We start from the raw sequence: 17702 nt of genomic DNA on the forward strand, positions 1-17702 counted from the left end.
CTGTAAATCCTCATGTGGTTCAACTCAGAAAGGGTGTGGCATGGGATTGTCTCTTAAATTACACATGCCTCGGGCTTGTCACCTGAGGAACAGGGTGGTGGCACTTGTTTCCAGGGGTACAGGGAGGGTCGACTGATGTGGCTCCAGAAGACAGCCCACTGGAAGCTTTCAGGACTGCCATTGGTAGAGGTGACTCAAATGCTGTTACAATGGGAAACTTTGACAGAGATTTCAGGTCCTTGATGTAAGCCATCATGAAAGGGAAAATATAGGTAAACAATTGCAATAGTATCAAACTTGACACTGTTTTGAAATCTACCTCCCACAAAGGATGGACCTTCTTTTCATCATTCATGGATGAACAATAATAATAAACATTTCTTAGAGCTCAATGAAAACCTCAGTATATTCCAAAAAAGGAAATGTAATTAGTGGGAGGGCCACATTCTCTCCTTGTAGAGCAACAAATACAACTTAAATAAAAATAAAAACTAAATCCTGAAATACCAGAAATTTTAAAGTAGTACCTGAATCAAAGAATAAATCAAAACTATAAGTACAAAGTATTTATAATATGGTGACAAGGAAAAATATCCTTATCAAAATGACTAGAATAAAAGCAAAGTGTCCATGGAATCAAAGTTATAACGTTAAGAATGATTCAAAAACGTTCAGAGATGGGGGGAAATAGGTCACAGGCAAATGAGTAGATATTCAAAAGGCATCAAAATTTTCAAAGCAACACAAAGGACTGAGAGACAACAGAGGCGTGACCTTACAGTTCTAAAGGAGAACAATTTTCAATGCAGCCCAAGTAATCACCAAGTTCGAAGGGGGATTTTCAGGTATTCCAGGAAATGGTTGGAAAATACCCTGCGCAAACCAGGAGGCAAAGAGACCAAGTGGTGGCGGGAAGAGCGGCAGGAAAGGGGAGCAGCAGAAAGCAGGGGCCAGGCAACGCATGCAGCCCGAGCCCAGCCGTGGAGCGGGAGAGCCACCAGATCCAGAGAGGAGAGAGCTGGTGGGGTGGTCTGTCCTTCTCTGCGTTTGGAAAATACTGTTCTTTTGATAGATCTTGAAATATTTGGGAAAATTATTAAGTACATAAAAATCAAGCAAGCAAACAGAGAATTATCAATGCTAAGAAAAACCTTAGTGTATTCCAAAAAGAGAAAAGTAGTTATTGTAGATGCGTGACTGGCTCTCAACAGTATTTATATGATCACAGTGGCATCAAAATGGGCTGCTGATTTCACCAAAATTGTGACCTAACCATGTTGAAAGGTGGGAGGGGGAAGAAGGTGTGTTTATAGAGGAGAGTTAAATTCAATACAGGTAAAGTCTCCCAAAGAAGAAAAAGGAAAAGAAAGGAGAAGATTACTGAGTTATTCCTTTCATTTCTTTCTGGATGCTAGATTATTTGGTTTTCTCTTCCGTCTCTGATGGTATTTGTAGTTTTGACATGCTACCTTGACTTTTTCTTCTCTATCACCTGGCTCACAGCTTCCTTTTCTTTCCTTTGTGCTTCATACGATCTACCACTCACAGAGTCCACGAATGGTTGCTCTTAGGAACTCAACACTTAAGTTAAAGTCCTCTACTCATTCACATCCTGAGTGAAGCAGCAGCTCCCAAGTTTCCCCATATAAAGTAGAAAATGAACATTCCAACTCATCCTGCACCTCGCTGTCCTTCCAGGGTCCTGTGGCAGAGTTTGGGAGGTCCAAGGGCCATCTGGCCTGGCTGGCCTTGCCTCCACCTGTGAGAAATGGTCTCAGGTCCATCCGCGTTCACTGATCCAGAGCTCACTGTGTCCCGGTCAGCAGATGGTCCATGTTCGCCTTGAGGCTGGGGGAGCAGCTTTAGAGGGCAGGAGCCCTGCAGTCTCGGCAGATGAAATCCTCAGGCTCAGAGGCAGAGGTCAGGCAGTGGAGGCCAGGCGAGCATCTCACCAGCTCTTAGTCAAGTAGAAGTCTACTTTCTCTCCAGAGACAAAAAAGTCAGTAGAAACAGTTGATTATTTCTTAAATGGGTCATAATTTGCAGTACACAGAAAGTCATGAAGATTAATTATTTTTATTTTTATTTATTTTGGAGCCAGGGATTGAACACATAGGCCATATCTGCAGCCCCTTTTTATATTTTATTTTGAGACAGGGTCTTGCTAAGTTATTTAGGGCCTCACTAAATTGCTGAGCCTAGCTTTGAACTCGTGTTCCTCCTGCCTATACCTCCCAGTTGCTGGGGTTACAGCTGTGGGTGGCTCTTTTTATGAATATTTTTATCAATGTAAACTGATCCTCTTGATACTTGAGACATTTTTGCATCAAATTGTATTTTTCTGAAATTAAAATAACTCCTGCCTTTTGAAAATTTTTCCCAATTTATCTTTTATTTTTAAAAAATACTTAAGTCATCTTTTGTTGAACACAATTTATATTATTTATATTTTGTTTTTATGAGTCAATAGGAAAGTTAATTTTCAGAGCTGATTCCACCTTCTTTGGCTTACTTTGTGCTGTTGGCTCCTGGCACGTCCCTACATCTACTTCATTTGTGAACTACTTTGGGCAAATAGAGGCTAGCAGGTTTCCCTCTGGATCCTCTAGTGTTATTTTTTTGCAATTTTCTGTTGCAAAAAGTCTTAGCCCCAGTTACTTTTTTCCCTGTCCACATGTTTGAAGGGTTTTTCTTTATGCCATTAATTTTTGGGGCAAAATGTGCCTCAATGTGGTGTCTTCCTGACTTTCTTTGGACTGCAGTGAGCTTCTGTTACCTGCACAACGAAGGGTCTTTTCCTCCAGGAAGCCTTCCCTGCTCACCTCCACCCCCGGATTCCAGGCCTCTGGCCCTGCCACTTGCTCTTGGGAGCACAGCACTTGAGCTTCTGTTGGTGGCCCAGGGTTTACATTTGTCCTCTTTTCTCACCTTCTTTACACATGCTGCCCTTTCGAGGGAGCTGAGGCCGGTGTCTGCAGTTGGGGTGGATGTCGTCCACCTCCATGGACACTTCCGTTCTTCTCTGGCATTTTCTGTTTCCGTATTCTGTTTGAAACTGGCTTATTTGCATTTGAGCGCAGTCTCCTTTTAAGATTTTGGTGTCTGTGTCATAGAGGTCGCATCTTCTTGAATCCTGAGGGTGTCACAGATTCTCCCAGGTTCTTTAGTTCCCATTCTCAGGGCTGCAGAGGTCTTGTCCTCCTTCCCTGTGTGTATGTAGTGTTCTTTCAGTGGCCACCTGAGGCTGTGGCCTTGCTCTTTCTTCTATTGGGTAAAGAGGCTCCTGGGCCCAGTTTGCAGGTTGCTATTTGCCCTCTGTCATCCTAGTCACTCTGAATCCTTTTCTGAATTTAACATGCAAAGGGCCTCGCCACTCTGGAGAAGGAGGCCAGGCTGCAGGAAGGCTCCTCTTCCTCGCCCTTCCCTGCACGTCCTGCTGCGGCTCTCAGCAGTCCATGCCCTTTCAGCGACCCAAGTACAACAGTGTATTTTGGAATTTCTGACCCAGAATAACTTAAGAAGGTGGCAATTAGGAAAAGGGAGCAAGGGTAGCTATGCCATGAAGCAACAACTGGAGTACAGGTGTCGGCGCTCATCGCTTCGGTGACTACAGAACTTGGAGGGTGTTTTGGTTTTTTTTTTTTTTTTTTTTGAGTCAGGGTCTCGCTGTGTCGCCCAGGCTGGTGTTGAACTGGTGGGCTCATGAGATCCTCCTGTGTTAGCCTCTGGAGTAGCTGGGACTGCAGGAGCATGCCACCATGACTGGCAAAACGGAACATTGAATAAAGGAGCACCAGGAGAAAGAAAAATTGTATTTTTAGCTTTTTGCATTTTTAAACCCTCTTTAATCATGGAATGTGTCCATTTCCCATTCCAACATTATCAATTTTATACTTGTTGAAATCAATCCCAGATTCTGGGAGGAATCTTTAGAGACAGTAATCAGAAATGCTAGCTGGTGATGGTGAGGTCGACTTCTGCTTCTGGATAAAGTGCAGCTTATACCAATAGTATAGTTAGAAAACGAGGCACACACACACAGCCGTTATAGGTTACGGCAGTTTTGTGCATCAGCCTGCTAGCCAACAGCCTCACTCCAGAATTCCACCTGAAAGATTCGGTTTACATACATAATGATTTTCCTAGTGTTGGAACTGGGCATGACCTTGCGTAGTCAGCCAGCATTTCTTCCTGAGAAAAGGTTGGCTTCACTGATGTGGGTTGAGAAGAGAAAGCAGAAGGTAGACTGAGGATCAGTACATGATAACAAGAACTTAGGCAGCCTTGCAACAATAGCCACCATGAGAAATTTCCAGGCTGCTGGGACCTTAAATGACCAAACTCCTATGCAGTTCATCTCCTGAGCAGTCACGTTTCTTGAGTTCTGGTCACGTTCTCACTCGTCAGCAAGTGCCCTCTGGAGTACGCACCCCCGGATTGGTCTTGACACATCACTTCTTTCTTAATCCCTTTTTGTATCTTCACATACAGAACAAATGAATTGAAAATCACTTCACCTTGCCTTGAGGGTCTCTAATCTTTTGTATATTTTAATTGTAAAAGAACATAGTAAAAGTATGACTTAGCAACTCCCTTTCTGCCCCTGTATCTTCACAGGGACATGGGGAGACACCTGAGAAGGCAGCATCTTACCAGGATATTGTTGGTATTTTAGTGGGTGCAAGAGGAACAGGACAGATAGTTCCTGGAGAGAATGTCCCAGACCTCTTTTATCAATGAAATGTGGGTATCTTCCTTTCAAAATATAGCATTTTAACTAGAATTTAATGTGTTTAGAAAGCATGATCCATTTGGGAGACTAAGTCACACTTGGAAAAGGCCTTAACATGGTTCAGTTCTGTCCCCCTTTAAAGGCCTCCCCGGACCACCCCTCAGCAGCTGAGGCATTAGGGGAGGCCCCCCTAAAGGGCCTTCGGTTTTCTATTTTTCTTTTGGTCTTGGGGATTGGACTTGGGCACTTGGCCACTGAGCCACATCCCTAGCCCTATTTTTATTTTATTTAGGGACAGGGTCTCATGGAGTTGCTTAGCACCTTTTTTCAAGGCTGGCTTTGAACTTGTGACCCCCGGTCCTCCTGCCTCAGCTCCTGAGCTGCTGGGATCACAGGTGTGCGGCGCCGTGCCCAGTGTCCTTTGGTAGTACTTTCGTCTGGTCTCACCTCTAGCTTGGTGGCAGCGTGGCCAGAGCAGCTCGTCTGGCTCTGGGAGCTGAGGACAGGCCACCCACTCTCCGAGCCTTCATGGGTGGATGCGGGGTGCCCCACAGCGACCCCAATACCAGGGTAGAGGTGAGAAGAGCCGGGGAGGCAATCAAGGGACATGAACTCAGAAACACCACTGGAGGGGCTGCAGAGGGGCCTGAGGCCTCGAGCCAAGCAGCATCCAGGTCTAATGTGGGACGTGGGCAGTCCTGGGGTCGCCAGGGCAGACTGCTCGATTTTAAAATGTCAGTTACTAAAAAGTTGATCTTTTCTCCATTCCAGACTTGTTTTTCCTTAAAATTTAAAAAACTACTCATAAATCTACCTAAAAGGTACTTGGCACTGTATTTATATTGCACTTTTACAAATTAAGGATGCCATTTAAAAAGAACTTGGGAGTGCAGAGGAGTATACGCACACAAAGACACGTCACCTCTGAGTGTATAGATTAGGGTCAGCACTGTCACTGCCAGGATGCATTCTAAATTAGTGTAAACGTCCCATGAGTTACCTTGTTTGTGTGGCTGAGCCATAGTGTAGCATGGATGATGGCATATATTTTCAGAGATTTGGGTTATCTAGCTTCATAAGACAATTTATAAAAATTCCCACAAAACCCAGGGATCACCTCCGTCTGCTGTGTTTTATTGCTTAATTAGCAAGTTGTCAAAAGTGGCACCATATAAACTGAGCGATGCTTTCTCACCTGTTCACTTACTTTTTATCGGGATAATGAGCTGTGGAATGACAGGTAGAATCTTGTTCCCCCCGTGTTCCAGCATGTCGTGGATTCCTTGCCGAGCAAAAAACTCATAGGGAAATGTCATTTCACAAAGCCCATCAAAAAACAGAGGCAGGTAATGATGGTAATCCAGCTTCTCGATTTCCACCTGGAAATAGAGAAGAGAGGTCGTGTGAGAACAGCAGAGGCCAGCACAGCCCAGCTGGCCACAAGGCTCTGTCCCCATCTCGGCATGAACAGGCTCTGCAGGACTCTCCAGAAGGAGTGACTGACCAGGACACCCAGCCACCTGAAGCATGTACTCATGCCTTCAGTCTGTTAATAAGGAGTTTAAGTTTGCTGATCTTGAAATCTTAAAATCTTAGCAATCAAATCTCTTACTGACATTGGGAGCATATTAATTATTAATTATTTGCTTTTTAAAAATGATTCAAGAAGACCATTGTATATATGTTGAAAGGTACATGTAGAAACAACACAAAACAGGGATAGCAGGGAACAGGCATTCCTGTATTCTGGTGGAGTATGTGAATGGGAGGTATAACGAACTACATTATTGTGGAGTCCTAGGTTCTTTGGGCCAGTGAGAGGGAAGCAAACATCCCTGAAGCCTGGATGACAAGTAGGAGTTAGTGGTATCAAGAAAAAAGGACAAGACAAAGAGTGGGCTGAATCAGAACGGACCCCTAACACCTCAGAATCAAAATGTCCCAGATCTCCCCTGTCTGCTTCTTCTGGGAGCAGAGCTGCCTCTCGTTCCCTCGCCTCCTGTCACCCTCAACGACACCTCCATGACCTTTTGCCAGAACTTTCCATCAGGGAATGGAACTAAACTCTGCAGCAATGCTGTTTACTGTGAGTCTGGGTGAACCAAATGGCTTACAGTTCCTGGGGCAGGAGACCTGCCTGCAGCCTGCTCATGAACTTCCCGACTACAGTGTGGTTGCCACAGTGGCTGGACAGGAAGAGAGGCTCAGCCAGCCAAGGCAGCACGCAGGGGAGAGCTGACATTCAGATCCTCATTCGGAACTGGAGCTTAGGAAATGAATCCCAAATGTAGGGATCAGTTGTTCTTTATATTCCTTGCATATTTATAATATTCATTTTATTCTGTGGAAGTTTATGGGATATCTACTTAACATTTTTTTCAAGGATTCTTGTCGTGTTTCTTGTGCTGGGCTAGCTTGGACGCGGGGTAAGCAGCGCGTACTCAAGACTCTGACTCTGGGAGCTGAGTGGAAGCGAGCAGCCTGCAAACTCATTTATTGCAGAAGTACATCAGACTTTTATAGTGCTCTTGACCAATCATCATTTGCCAGGGTTACACCTTTGTCCTATCCGTATTGACATCCTTTCCTTAGGTCTCTCAAGCCCTGCCCTTTGGTTCCCTTGGTAACACTGATGTCAACTTGGAGAAGTTGTGTACTTTCCTAGATGGCCAGAGCAGAATGCTCCTCTCCGCAGGTTTTCCTGTCAGGCCTGTATGTGCAAAGGTTTTCCTTACACACTTGAGATATTCACTACTGCCAGTCAAGAACCAGGATTTCTCCCAACATCTTGTGAATTCAAAAATGTTTTTGCACATTATTTTGTACATTTTGAAAAATTTATTACTACATGATTCAGTTATTAAAGGTACACTGTTGTTTTGTTTAATTTTATCTTGTAAACTAACTTCATGATAAGTTTCATCTGTACTATAATTTTTACTTAAATCTTTAACATACGTTGCTCATTCTCTTTTGGATCACTGTCACATTTTTACGTGTTTCTCTTAAAATCAGCAAATCATTAATTTTTTTACTTTAATATGATTTAAGGCCCTGTATTTTGATACAGTAATTTAAGCCATTTACATTTATAGCTATGCCTGGTTTAACTTGAGTCATCTTATTTTACGGTGTCTGGCGGTTGTTTTTCATTTACTGTTTCTTTTCTATTTAACTGTTTTGTTATATAGATTTCGCTTCATTTGTTTGGGTTTATTGTTATTTTTGTGATGACTTTTTAAAGATAAGATAACCTGTGTAGATATTTTACCACAGTTATCTTAGAGCTTTCTCAAAGATTTTAAACAAATTCATCTTAATTAGGCAAGTTAAAAAATCTAATAAGATGACTGATGTGCCATTTCTTCCTTGGAATTCTATTTCTTTATTTGGGTTGGAGAAACTATACTACAACAGCAGCAACAAATAATAATGCCAATATATATGATGCCAGACACAGTATAAACAGAGCATTAGTTTATTTAATCAACTACAATTAGTATTATTAGTATCCCAATTTGCAATATTTGGAAACTGAGGCACAGGGAAGCTTAATAACTTGCCCAAGGGCTGCAAAAAATAAGTGCTGGTGTGGGAATTCCAATCCCAACAGGCTGGCTGTGTGACAGGGCACCACCTCTCAGACTACTTGTGGGGCACGCGGAGGATCGGTATTATTAGAACCTCCCAGGAAACTGCTCCATTCATCCTTCTGTCCGTGTCCTCATTGTCATTACTAACACAGTTTGTCTTCGTCTGATACTAACATTGCTGTAACGGGGTTACCTGTCATATCCTTGTGTTTTTCATCCTTCAGCTTTCTTCTTGCTCTGACATTATATTTTGAGTGTCTCTCCTGTGTAGCTTATAGCTGGATTTGCTATGCTCCCTTCCATTTTACAATAAGTATGCCTTTAATGTTGAGCACCCATATGATTCCTATTCTAAAAAGTTTTGAAGAAGAGAAATAATGAAAGGAAGAGAAAAGAAAAAAAGAGAGAGATACTGAAAGACAGAGACATTGAATGAAAGACTAAGTGAGCAAGAGCCTGAGAAAGAAGAATCATCCCTATGTCTTTAAATCCTCCCGACTCTCCAACCTTAGCAACTCTTCCCTACAAAACCTCTCTTCTCATGTTCTTTCTCTGACTTATTCATTGGCCATTTGGCACTTCTGCTGTCATTCTGACCTGTTGCCTAAGTAATGGACTAACAACTGGTCGGTATACATCGAGGTCACAAACTTCTTTAGCACCATAGATTTTGTTCTGCTTGCAATAGGGTGAATTTATATGTAACTTTCTTCCTGCTTGTGTATCTCTGGGGTTTCTTCTTATGATTTAATACCATTTTCAGCTGATGAATTTGACTTAGCCCTTGGTAAGCCCTCTTAGATTCCATGCACCGTCGGAGCTATGTGTATGCTAATACCATATATATATATATATTTTTTTTTTTTCTTTTTAGTTTTCAATTTTTTTGTTTGTTTGTTTTTTATTTTTTCTTCCTTTTAGACATTGGTCCATTTTCACAGTAAAGTTTTTCAAGAGAATTCTCTAGAATCATTTCTACATTACCTCCTCTCGGTCTCTCTCCCACGTCTCTACCATCTCACTGAAGTTGCTTTATCGAGTCACCAGTGGCCATCTACCTGCCTAATCCCCTTGTCCCTCTTCTGTTCTCATCCGCACAGCACAGCTGACCTCGCTAAGTCATCTTCCCTGGGCCTCCCAGTGCCACACCCCAAAGCTGGTGGCTGTCCTAATTCCCTCTCTTCAAATCCATGTCGGGTCCAGCAGTAGTGGGACTCCATCTCCAGGTGAGACCTTGAGTCACCGCTTTTCTGTGATGTTGCTCGGTCCTGCTTGGTCCTGGCCCCAGCTTGCCTTGTCTGGCTGGCTGCTGCAGCCTCCTGGCGGCCCCTTGTTCTGACTGCTGCCTCCCTATTTCCACCCTTCCATCTTGGGCGTGGCCTGCTGTGCTCCTGACCAAAGCCTCTCCAGGGCCTCCCCTGGTGCTCTGGGTGCCGGCAGCCCACCAGGTCCCCCTGAGAGTGCGGTGCTCAGAGCCCCTGGTGTCCACCAGGTCCCCCTGAGAGTGCGGTGCTCAGAGCCCCTGGTGTCCACCAGGTCCCCTTGAGAGTGCGGTGCTCAGAGCCCTTGGTGCCCTCCCCAGGTTGACCTGGCCGGACCTGTCGCCACTACAGATTCTGACTGCACACGTCTTAGTCTGCTCAGGCACAGCTGTAACAAGGTCCCGTAGGCTGGGCGGCTTTAACAGAGGAGTTTATTCTCTCACTGTTCTGGGGGCTGCAAGTTCAAGATCAGGTTGAGGCCTCTCTTCCTAGCTTGTGGAAGTCACCTTATCACTGTCCTCACGTGGCCTTTCCTGTGTGTGTGCACACAGCCAGCTCTGGTGTCCCTCCACTTCTTACCAGGGCACAGTCCTTCTGAGTGCTTAAACTGTGTGACCTCTGCATGGTCCCCATCTCCAAAGAGGTGACTCAGTGTTAGTGCTTCTGCACAGTGGACTGTGTGGGGGGGAGGCACAAAGAGTCTCTTGCACACCATTCTCTCTGCCAGGCCCCTCTGTTGCAGGCAGGTCCTGTCACCTAGACCTTAGTTCCCTGAGGCCTTTCTACCACCATCTCTCACCCCGTTTGATTTTCTTTTAGCCCTTATCATTTATTCATTGAGTTTCTTAAGTGCTGTTTTCAGGGAGCTTGTCACCACCTAGAAGGGTGTTTGGCACATGATAGGTGTTGAATTTTAATAGTGGCCTTTTGAATCTGCCCTACATGTTAACTTCCTCGAGAGGCCTGCTCAGCTGAGGAACGAGGCCAGCCCATGTGGGGGCGGTGGCAGGGTGCACAGCGGGCCTGGCGTCTCACGCTGACCCTGTAGCAAGAAAGGGAAGGCAAGGGTCCAAATTTACATACTCGACAGCTTTGTGTGTTCCTCACAATTCTTTTGGGATTATTCACATTTCAGGAGTTTTATGAGTATCTTAATAGACAGTCAGGATGGGCTTCTTGATGCTTCAATTTACCCTCATATCACTAGAAATTTCATAGGGCTCAATTGACTTCTCTGCTTACTTTTAAAACCATAAAAGAAAAGTTTCTGTTTTTCAAAGCGTCATCAAATTCAGGCATATTAAAATACGTCCATACTGATCATAATTATATGAGGACTTTATTTTAAAAATACAAATGTTAAGAATAATTTAAGATTAAGTCAAATCTTGAAGAAGAGATGAATGAGGAGATTCCCTACTGACCTCTGTGTTGACTCCTGTCACTTAGAGTGCTTCTAACTGCTGGCCTCTGCTTCATTTAGATTTCCAGAGAGCCATATTTAAGGTTTCTTTAGCAGTAAGCTTTTTTTTCAGTTTTGTAATCTTTTTGTTCTTAAGGTATATAATATGCTTTATATTTACTAAATATTACCATAAAAGTAGTTTTCAAATTTGGGGATCTTTTTTTAAAGTCTATGAAATCCAGAACTTAAAGAAAACTATCTGAAGTGAAACACAGAACAAGGGCTGTTTTAGACATTCATTAAAATTATATGGTGATACACTGATTAATGACTACATTGATAGCAATTCCAGAAACATGAAGTGTTTTTATGCACAGAATCTTTTGTTTTATAACTTTTTAAAGATTGCAATACCTACAAGTGGATCTCTAAATCTTTCAGTGACCTTTGGTCAAATGCAATAAAATTGTAACTTGACCTAGCCTGTCAAATATAACATTTTATCCCCATAACAAATGTGTAAGGTAGTGGTGCTGTACTAAAAGGTCAGAAACACAATAAGGTTAATGACTTCCATTTAAAAAATTCAAATCAGAGACTTACTCTTACATCTTGCATATTCTTGCCTCAGTGAGCCTATGAAATATCATGAAAATATTGGCGATTATGACTCCTATAACAATTCCTGAGGACCCTGCTTAGTATCATGAACTAATCTGGAAAAAGTATAAGTATATATTTTGGATTCATTTGGACTTAATGTTATATTTATAAATAAAGTTTATAGATTTACATTTTAACCCTTGAGGCAGCTGCAAAGGCCTTACAAATGTAAAGCAGTAAGCAACATCTGCAGGTGGAATATACAAAGCGTATTTCTCACATTGGTGTACCGCTATTTTTCAAAATGTATGTGAATGCAGTTATGAATAATTGAAATTAATTAAGTCATTTTCTATTTTTCAACTGTACAACTATTTTACAACTAAAATCATGTAATAGTGTACATGAGATTTGTGATGTGGAGAGTAAAACATTTTTAACAGAAACAATGCTCTTTAGTGTAGAAAAGAAGCAGACTTCAAGAAAGATGGCAGCCAAGACTTTCATGGATCTGTAAACGGCTACATAGTATCAAAAAACCAAGACGTGCTCAATGCAAAGTTCAGCTCAGAGATAGGGATGGAACCCAGTCACAGGGTGAGCGAGCGGTGAACTCGAGGTGATGCCAGGTGACCTCAGGAACCATCAGACCCAGAATGGCATGAGACCAGGACGGAGTTAGTGACTCCAGAGTTCAGGAGAACAGAACGTTTGATAAAAGAAGGGAATTAAACTGGAACCCCTGCATACAATCAGGACACTTGAAGGGCTGTCTCATGAGTGAAGAAGGGAGCAGAAGGTCACTAGATTGTGCAAACAGAAAGAAGACTTGATGTTCGACAAACTCCTTGGGAAAAATCTCCTCTGAAAAACAGAAATCCAAAGAACCTAAAGCCAAGAATTTAAGTCTCAGATGATGAAAAGAAAATTCAGAGGCCCAAATAAAAGCAAATGCAAAGATGTGAACCCTTGCATAATCTGGGTACCTGGGACTGCCACACAGAAAGTGCTACCTTGCTGCAGTCGAGTTCACAAGAAAAAATTTACCAGATCACATGGCAATGGAGTTATCATAAGGGAGACTCAGTGGTCCAGTGAGTGTGGGAATGAGCTCTGGCCCTGAAACTACCAGCTGGGATAACAGAATAAAACCTGAAAAGAAATCAAATACCTAAAACAAAAGACCACTTTTTCAAAAAGGACCAATAAAACTTCCAAGAAAAAATTATATTACCACTAACTAAAAGCTAGGTTAAATATTAGAATGGCCATTTAGTCAATCTCAGGAGGACTCAATGGTAGCAAAAGGAAGTAACTCAGAAAATCCCACCCTCAGAGATGCTGCCACAGGAGTCAGGAGCTCCAGAGGAAAGGGAGAAAGTGGAGCAGGGCAGTATCTGAAGAAATAAAGGTTGATACTCATTCAAGACTGAAGGAGGATGTGGGTCTTCGGATTTGAAGATGTATATCCAAACGCTTTTCAGAAAAACTATACAACTCCAAAGTCAAGGAAAAGATTTAAAAGCAACTAGAAACAAAAGACTGATTACATATAAATGATCAAAATTGGGCTATATTTCTCATGAACAAAATGGAGAACAAGAGACAGGGTCAATGTTCTTTAACACGTTAGAAGACAAAAACTATTCATCTAGTATGCAACTCAGTGAAGCCATCTTTCAAAAATAAAGAAAAATCAAATGTACTTCACCAACATGGGGGGATATTTTTCCAAGCCATCAATCATTATCTGCATTACAGGATAAAAATTATTAAAAAGTAAGTTGAACACAGGACAAAAAAGTGAAATGCAAGAAATAATACTAAACAAAATGTTGAGTGATTGATAAGAATAAACAAGCACTGACTATAAAAACAAAATAGAATCATCAATATGGTGGTGAAGTAGAACCAAGATACTAGAAAGGAACAGTAGTCAAGAAGAGAGGAAGAAATCCTTGGGTTGATAGAAATGAGGATTGAGTTTAGACAATGAAATCATTAAGCATATTAAAATCTAAGGATAACTGTTGAAAAGCAAACTTCCTATAGAATAGAGTAGAACACAGGGAACGAATAAAGATCTAGCAATCCAACAGAAGGCTGGGTAAGCAAGCCCCTGCCTATAGGAAAAAAGCATGGAGGGAAGAAAATATGTAGGATGGATCCAAATATATAAGCAATCCCAGAGAGAGGAGGGAATTAGACCTCTGTTGAAAGACAGATTACCAGAAGAGGAAACTCACTTCCGCCTGTATTTGCTTATGAGGAACACACTCAAAATATAATAACAAAGACAGGCTGAAAGGAAAGGTATGGTAAAAAGAAACAATAACTAGATGTAAGATGAGTTCCTGGAAGAGGAATTGTTCTATCAAAGGGTAGATGTACATGCAGTTTGGACAGATGTTACCAAGCGGTGCTTCACAGAGAGGGTACCAAATTATTTTCCCCCTCAACAATAAGTGAGTGCCCGTTTTCCTGTCATCTGTGCAGAGAGAACACTACCCAGAGGGAATCAAAGCTTGACTACTGACAGTATGACAGGTCACAATGGCATTTCAGCGTTGTTTCAGCCTGCACTTGTCTTACGGTGAGAACAGCTGCCTTTTCAACACCATTTGTATATCTTTCCATTTTTTCTACTGAGGCATTCACTTTCTTTTAAAAAGAGATCTTTTATTTTAGTGAGCTTAGTCTTTTTTTGTTTAACAGAAGTATCAAGTTTTTGTTATGCAGATTTTTTATGCTTTTGCATATATTAATGATTCTTGGGTTCTGAAGTTTGAGTCATCATTACAATATTTTCCCCCAGTTTTGTGGCATAAAGAACAGAAACAATTAGAAAGGAATCTTCCTGACTGGATGCTCAGGCACCTGCATATTCCTCTGCCTTGAAGCCTTTATCTGTCTGTGGCTCTCCAGCTGTGCCAGGAGGCAGGCTCCCAGAGCACTTGCTGGAAAGCCTCATGGGGGAGGACACACACTATCACAAAGCCCTATCTCTTGACTTTCTCTCCCCCTCCATTCTCTCTGGCCCATGAGCCCACACTCTGAACTATCACAACAGTTTAGTAGATTTTAACGCCTGGTACATTAGCTGCCTTCATGTTACTTTTCCAGATTTTTTATAATCATGCTAAACCTTAGACAAACTCTATTTTGTGGTCCTACATAGAACCTTGCATTTGAAAATTAGATAAAACACGGTCTTTGCAAGCATATGTGGGATATTTTAGAAAACAGAATACGTACTGAGCCACAAAGTGAGTCTCAAGAAATTTAAAAATACCTGTCATGAGTATCACATTTTCTGAAGAAACTGAAATAAAATAATAACTCATGACCTGAAAGATAGACAGACTTAATCCTCAGTATTTAGAAATTGAGGAATACTTTTGAATCACTTTTAGATCAAAGAGAAAATCATTATGTAAATAATGGCATATTAAGAATTGCTTTCCTATGAACACATAGGAATCCGCCACAGTGAATCCCACCATCGTGTGCGTCCACAAGACTGGGACCCTAATTAGAATAAAATATATTCCATGCATGTATAATTTCATCAAAATGGACTCTATTGTCATGTACAACTAAAAGGAACCAATAAGAAATAAAATTAAAAGTAAGAAAAACATAGATACCAAAAATAAAAAGAAAGAATCAAAACACAATGAAATTTTTAACCTTAAAAGAACAAATTCCCACTTACACAGATACTTTTAAGAACAGGAAAGTAGACAGGACTTGCTACATGAGACATATAGAGCTAGAGAGAGACTGAATCAAGCACAGTAGCAGGAGACTGAGCAGCAGGTCCAGGCCAGAGCCAAAGTACGAGCTGCGGATATACGAGCACATTTCAACATCGGGCTCACGTCTCAGACTAAAGGAAGAAACGAGACCATCTCCATATTAAGACGCACATACAATACTTATATAAAATTTGTTCATTGAAACATAACACTCTTACCAAAAGCCTGCAGCAAATATTAAACTGTACAGGGAAACGTTAAGAACCAGCCACGTGGTTAGGAAGGAGAAGACTGTTACTCAACATCCTATTGGAGGTCGCAGCTAACGTGGCAAGGTGAGAACTCCTTCGTAGATGGACGGGGTGGCCGAGAAAAGCCATGTGTCTACGAGGCACACCAGAGGCTTCAGGACATCTGGTTAGGAAGAATTCAGAAAAGCTGCTGCACAGACAGAGCGCTAAGAACAATCACATTCAGACATGTGATTAAAACATGCTAAGAAAATGCTTGTTAAAAAGGTCACAGGGGTGCGAAATGGAGCCCAAGAGGCACTTTAAGGTCACAGAATTAACGATCGGTATGTAAGACTTTACAGAGGAAATTACAGAAGATCATCAACGAATACCAATGCAAGACAGGAGGGTGTTCTATGGGTTCGCAGAGGCACTGACAAGGCTCCCGGATGGAGGGGAGATTACAAAGAAGGCAGACACCACTCACTGTCTGGATGGCCTGCTGCTTAACCATAAATCCCCAGGTCTCTGTCTAGCTGGAAGATATTAATTACTGAGTAACAAATCTGGACTTGAAAGTGGAGAATCAAATTATTTTGTGGAATAAACTTATTTTAAGTTTCTGTCAAAAATGCTAACATAAGAGCTAAAGGTCAGTTGTAAGCAGATCTCAAATTTCTGCCACTTAACCTTTATTATCCAAGACCTGTATGCTCCTGACTGCGGCAGTCAGTGATGATACTTTCAATTTAATACATAAAAAAGAAATAATCCCATGTTCTGCCGCTTTGAACAATCCAACTCTCTTTCATTTGTCATAAAGTTAAAGGAATTTCTTAAAACTTTTAAAATGGCACTTATTTTAACCAGACAGGGATACAAAGGAGCAAAATTGTTTTAAAATATATCTTTAAAGCTTCTCTTTCCTGTACCACATTTCTGTATAATGCTAAAATAGTATAATTTGGTCAGAGGTAGGGAATAATTATATTTGGGGACAAAAGTGTTCATAAAATGGAGAAGCAATGAAAGGCCCAAATGGCCTTGGCAGAGCATTAGGAATGACAAACATCCATTTATCCATCTATCACTGGTGTTAGTAGTAAAACATGGTGTTATTTTACAAAAACTGTCCCTGAAGTAGGTATTGTTCCGTCAATTTTAATACACTCAACCAAATAAGGAGAATTGAAGAGGTTAGCAAAGGATAATTTCAGGTGAAGTTAATGCCAGTAAGCACTTTTAAGAATAAATTACCATAACAGTAGCAGTAGAAGCTGTCTCTTACATCACCTAAAACTTTACTATGTGTATATTTTGCAGAGTTTGGTTTCAATTTATTAAACTTCTTTAAACTCAGGATTTCTTGTACAAATCAAATTTCATTTAGGAAACTAAAGCAAAAACAAAAACAAAACAAAAAAACTGAACAGCTGTGACAATTATACCGCTGTTAAATGTCAGGGAGAGTTGGGATCAGTCAGTGGGCAGGAGAGAAGAGAGCGTACTACAGAAGAACGGCTTGTGTCCTGGAAGCCACACTGTGGAGAGCAGCCTGCGTGTGGAACCAGACAGACCCAGTTCAAGCCCATCACGTGTGCACAGTCAGCTGTCATTTATCTGCCTTCTACAGGTGGAAGCTTCAGGAGCCCCTCTGCAAGTTAGTTCATCGTGGGCAATGGGAGCTGATTCCTGGGGTTATCATAAGGATGAAGTGAAACAGTATGAACTACATGATGTTAATTCCCCCTCTGTTCTCTAAAGCAAAAATAGTATGGTCACAGAAAAGTAAGTAAAAGGTCAAATGATTACATGACCAAGAGGGGAAGGCACCAGAGCGGTCTAGGAAGAGGCTTGGTGGAGAGAAAAGAGATGACTGGGCTGGAGTGGAGAGGGAAAAGCATCCTTGGCGAGGGGACTTTGACAAATCCAGCAAGAGGAGAAAGGCTCAGCATTCTGCGCAAAGGACGTGACCATAGCTTTGTCAGCAGTCTGGGCTGAGGCAATCTGAGTGGAGACGAACTGGCAGGTGATGCTGGAGAGGTAGGAAGGGACCCTTTGTGCCAGGCTGAGTCTGGACTGAGCTCTTCAGACAACAGGGAAAACAGGTGACTAA

At 41.8% G+C, this 17702-nt stretch overlaps 1 protein-coding gene across 1 annotated transcript in view; it reads right to left on the reverse strand.

Moving 5' to 3' along the window:
• Positions 1 to 17702, reverse strand: part of PACRG (parkin coregulated) — a 491257-nt gene that overhangs the window by 213915 nt on the left and 259640 nt on the right. The window contains exon 3 of the mRNA XM_079148635.1: positions 5940 to 6111. Coding sequence (XP_079004761.1) covers positions 5940 to 6111 — 172 coding nt within the window. The remainder of the gene's footprint in view (positions 1 to 5939; positions 6112 to 17702) is intronic.

Source organism: Sciurus vulgaris (assembly GCF_902686455.1).
Source record: "Sciurus vulgaris genome assembly, chromosome: 7".
Taxonomy (NCBI): domain Eukaryota; kingdom Metazoa; phylum Chordata; class Mammalia; order Rodentia; family Sciuridae; genus Sciurus; species Sciurus vulgaris.